The sequence below is a fragment of the Ictalurus punctatus genome, chromosome 29 (assembly GCF_001660625.3).
Source record: "Ictalurus punctatus breed USDA103 chromosome 29, Coco_2.0, whole genome shotgun sequence".
NCBI classification, from domain to species: Eukaryota; Metazoa; Chordata; class Actinopteri; order Siluriformes; family Ictaluridae; genus Ictalurus; species Ictalurus punctatus.
In genome coordinates, this window is record NC_030444.2 from 13,627,687 (window position 1) to 13,632,686 (window position 5,000).

The 5,000-nt window shown below is 47.9% G+C and overlaps 1 protein-coding gene across 1 annotated transcript in view; it reads left to right on the forward strand.

Moving 5' to 3' along the window:
- Positions 1-5,000, forward strand: part of LOC108260976 (sodium/potassium/calcium exchanger 2) — a 53,558-nt gene that overhangs the window by 3,583 nt on the left and 44,975 nt on the right. The window contains exon 2 of the mRNA XM_053677716.1: positions 1-375. This exon is cut by the window's left edge and continues 535 nt beyond it. Coding sequence (XP_053533691.1) covers positions 1-375 — 375 coding nt within the window. The remainder of the gene's footprint in view (positions 376-5,000) is intronic.

Genomic DNA, 5,000 nt, shown 5'->3' on the forward strand with positions numbered 1-5,000 from the left:
GGCTCCGCCCCTGAGCTCTTCACCTCCGTTATCGGCGTGTTCATCTCGCACAGCAACGTGGGCATCGGTACTATCGTGGGCTCGGCCGTGTTCAACATCCTGTTCGTGATCGGCATGTGCGCCGTGTTCTCACGCGAGATCCTCAACCTGACATGGTGGCCGCTTTTCCGCGACGTCTCCTTCTACATCCTTGACCTGATCATGCTCATCGTCTTTTTCCTGGACAACTTCATCAGCTGCTGGGAGAGCATGGCCCTGCTGCTCTCCTACGCCACCTATGTGCTCTTCATGAAGTTCAACTCCCAGGTGGAGGGCTTCGTCAAGGGCTTGACGAACCGCAACCAGGTGGTGGAGGTGGCCGAGACGCAGCCTAAGGTGAGCCAGATGCCATTCTTCTCCTTTTCCTCAAGGTTCACTCTTCTCCTCCCTTCCTCTTTCCTCCTCTCTTTTCCTCTCTCATCTCCCTCATCCTTTCTGCTCATCAGTACCTTCTCTTCTCCTGCTCTCCTCCCCTACTTCCTACGTCCATCTCCTTTATTCTGTCACGATTCTCCTCGCTTCATTCCCCATTCTCTCTCTTCTCCTCCTCTCTCTTCTACTTACCACTCCTATCCTTCCCTCATGACTGACTCCTGTCCTTCACTCACAATCCAGTCCTCTTCTCCTTTACCCAAATCTGTCCATCTCTTCTCATTTACCCGAATCTGTCCATCTCCTCTTCTCCTTTACCCAAATCTGTCCATCTCCTCTTCTCCTTTACCCAAATCTGTCCATCTCTTCTCCTTTACCCAAATCTCTCCATCTCCTCTTCTCCTTTACCCGAATCTCATTCCATCTATCGTGTTTTTTGATTCGCTCTTCTCGATTCTTTTCCTCACCCGTTGGTGCCTCCTTTCTCTTCTCTTCCTCTCCTCATCTCTTCTTTCCTCGCTCATGTTTCCTTCTCTTCCTCCTCCCATCTCTTCTCTTCTCTTCGCTTCTTTCCTTTCCTTCTGCCCTTTCTGCTCTTCTTCCCCCCTCCTTCCGTTCTCTCCTCTCGTCTCCTCGTCTCCTTGTCTCCTCTCCTCCCGTCGTTTTTCGATCCTTCCCTCAAAATTCACTCCTCACCTTTCTGTCCTTCTTTTCATCCCTTCACGGTTCCCCTCCTCCTTCTCCTTTTCTCCTCCTCTCTTTAAATCGCTTCCTTCGTCCACTCCTCTCTTCTCCCGTGCTCCACTTACCTCTCCTTCCTTCTCTCGAGACTCAGTAGCTTTTCGTTTCTCGTCTCCTCGTTCATGTCGCCTCGTCCTCTCCTTACTCCTCCTCCCTTCTCTCAAAATGGACTGTTCTACGTCCCTCCTTCTTTTGTCTCTCCTCTCTATGACTCCTCCTTTCTCCCTTTCTCTTCCTCACATCTCCTTTCTTCCCTCTCTTTTCCTCCGATCCTCTAGCCTCTTCTCTTTCTTTACTTCGTCCTATTTTTTTTTTTTTAGATCTATTCTTCCTCCTGATTGAGATCTCTCCTCCTCTTTCCTTCTTGTCCTGGTCTCACCTCATGTTTCCCTCCTTTCCTTTTTCTCTTCCTCTCCCCTCTTGTCCTTGACTCCCTTCTCATTTTCTTCCTCCTTACTCCACAGTCCACTCCTCCCTTCCTCTCTCAGTCCCTCCATCTTGCACTGATCTGCATGTCTGCGTTTCAGAATTGAGCACCTGGTCGTGATGGAGCGAGAGAGAATGAGAGAGAGAGAGAGAGAGAATGAGAGAGAGAGAGAGAGCAATAGAGCGATACAGAGACAGATTGATAAGGAACGACGGAGCCTTAGGCTGACGAAGTGAAAATGATTGAGTGACACTGACAGAGCAATCCCGGTGGTGAAATTTCACCCAGCGTGCTTCACCCAGCCCAAGAGTCGACCCTCTAGGTTGCCTGGCAACAGGTAGCGGTTTGGTTAGCGGGCGAGACGGTCTACTCGCACTTGAGCACACACAAGCATGCAATCATCAATGATTATGTTTCTTATAGTGCAGTGCACAGATTAAACACTCAGAGCAATGTCTTCTTGTGTTGCTGAACGGTAAACACATCCGTATAACACTTCATGCTTAAGTACAGCTGGACGAAGCCTACCTGCTCTTCTGAAGTGTTTGTCGCTGGTGTTTAGCGAGGTCTAAGGTGAGCCCCGAATGTCATTCTGCGATCATTTTGTTTCTCAGAGCAAGGCTTTTGCCTGATCGGATCATTATGCGATTAACTCGACAATTAAATGGTCTGGTCTGCTAATTGGTCTCCACTTATGTAGCGCTTTTTGAACCTTTGCGGTTCCGAAGCACTTTACACTGGTTCTCTTTCACCCAATCATAGATTTCCTCTCTCTCTCATACACACACACACACACACACACACTAATGGTAGCAGAGCTGCCATGCAAGGCGCTAGCTTGCCATCGGGAGCAACTTGGGGTTCAATGTCTTGCCCAAGGACACTTCGGCATGTGGAGTCACGTGGAGTCACGTGGAGTCATTTGGAGTCATGTAGTATCATTTAGAGTCATGTGGAGTCATTTAGAGTCATGTTTAGTCATGTGGAGTCATTTGGAGTCATGTTTAGTCATGTGGAGTCATTTGGAGTCATGTGGAGTCAACTCTATGATTAGTGGACAACCCGCCCTACGACCTGAGCCACAGCCGCCTTAAATTAAATCACAAATGATCCTGAATCATCTTTAAAATGCTATATTGTTAAAAGTAAAAATGTGAAGTTTGAAGTTTGACTGTGGTGTAAGATCTGTGTGTGTGTGTGTGTGTGTGTGTGTGTGTGTGAGAGAGAGAGAGAGAGAGAGGAAGTCTATGATTGCGCACATGATGTTGTTGCTTGTGTGGGAGTGTGTGAAAGTGAGAGAACGTCATATCAGTGTGTGTGTGTGTGTGTGTGTGGGGGGGGGGGGGGGGGGGGGGGTAGCAGGTGAACTCTGTGAGGCATGCCGTCGATGTTCTGTGCTTTGGCGTCTGCAGGAAGACGATCTGTTCATCACAGTCTGATCTGCTCCAAGAGTTTGTCTCACTTCAAACTAAAGCACAGAAGCTCTCCTCACTCATCCGGCCCTCACTCCGTGCCACGTAACGAATTTTCACAAGGCACGATCTCGGAAGTCGCGCGGCGAGAGCGCGGCCTGAATCAGTTGAACCGTAGACCACGAAGCCGCTCTCCGCGTAACTCGGCTCACGTGGGATCACTCGAAGAAACGCCAAACGCCCGAGCAGCCACCGCGTCTTAAGCTGAACAAGTCGTGTCCTACTGAAAACAATCCTTAGAGACTTAGAGCCTCTTCTGCATCTCCCGTAACAGTTTATCCAGCAACTCCTTTTCTCTCTGTCCAGCTTCGAACGCCTCGGACCAGGTGTCTTTGTGTCTTGGAAACGCGCACGAGCTTGAACTGGACGCTAGCGGTGTTAGCTCGGCTCAAAACGTCAAAACAAGTCTAGAACCGCCTACAGTTGAGTGTTTCCCTTTCAGAACTAGGCTTAAAAACTCCCAACTGTCTAAATTCGGAAGGTTTGGAAGTTCAAAGCTTCCTAAAAGAGCTCTGGCGGAGAGATCTGCTTAAAACCTGGAAGGGTCACGGATCAGGTTCGGAATTCGGACCTTTCAGTACCTGTAGTAACGCGTGCCTGCGAGGCCGGGAATCTAAAATGTTCTTGTACCGACTCGATAATGTACACGTCATCAAATAAACATCTCTAACAAAGTTTGTACTGAAAAAGACAAGCGTGTAAGACTATTGCGCAGTAGTTTATTATTATTTTAAGAGGGTTTTTTTTTAGCAGGGATACAGGGCGTCACCGACAGACGTACGGGTTTGGGAACATTCGCTTCTATAGCGAAAGAGTTGTGATATCTATAGTCTCGACTTGAGCTTCAGCTGCTGCGTACAGCCGGTCCTGCGTGAATCTCTAGAACTCTGAAATAACAAGTTCTGGCATGAGCGAAAGATTTAAAAATAAACAAGTAAATAAATAAATAAAGTGTGTGAGCACGGATAAGGTCCCTACAGACACGGGGACACACTCCGTGCTGATGTTTTAACAGTCCTCCTTGGACCAAAGAACAAAATGCTTCTCTCAGTTGTCTAGAGGAGGCATTGTAGTAGAAATAAAATAAAAAGGAAGAAGGGAAGAATGTTAACGAGGCTGTGGATCAGTACCAGACCTTTCATTATGAGCTATAATTACCATGATAAAATCATACTGTAAAATGTCTCACTGACTCGAAGGCAATCTGTGTATTGGTTTAGATTTTGAATGAGTGCAAAAAATGATGCAAAAGTGTGTGTGTGTGAGTGTGAGTGTGTGTGTGTGTGTGTGTGTGGGGGGGGGGGGGGGGGTGACAACATCATATTGTAAAAACATATAGCAATTATTTGTGGATGTGCTCATGGCAGTGATCCTCCTGGGCGAGATTACCCCTGATGGATTTGGGTTACATGAGCTGGGATCGAGTTTTTGAGATATGACTCGGAAAAGCCGTACGACGCTTTAACCAGATCAGGATTTATACTTAGTACATCCAGAAATTTAACCACACCCCCTCCTCCTCCTCCTCCTCCTCCTCCTCCTCCCTCCCTCCCTCTCTCTCTCTCTCTCTCTCTCTATCTATCTGTCTGTCTCTCTATCTGTCTGTCTCTCTCTCTCTATCTGTCTGTCTCTCTATCTGTCTCTCTCTCTATCTGTCTCTCTCTCTCTCTATCTGTCTCTCTCTCTATCTGTCTCTCTCTCTATCTGTCTGTCTCTCTCTCTATCTCCCCCCCCCTCTCTCTGTCTCTCTCTCTCTCTATCTGTCTCTCTCTCTCTATCTGTCTCTCTCTCTATCTGTCTCTCTCTCTCTCTATCTGTCTCTCTCTCTATCTGTCTCTCTCTCTATCTGTCTGTCTCTCTCTCTATCTCCCCCCCCCCTCTCTCTGTCTCTCTCTCTCTCTATCTGTCTCTCTCTCTCTCTATCTGTCTCTCTCTCTCTATCTGTCTCT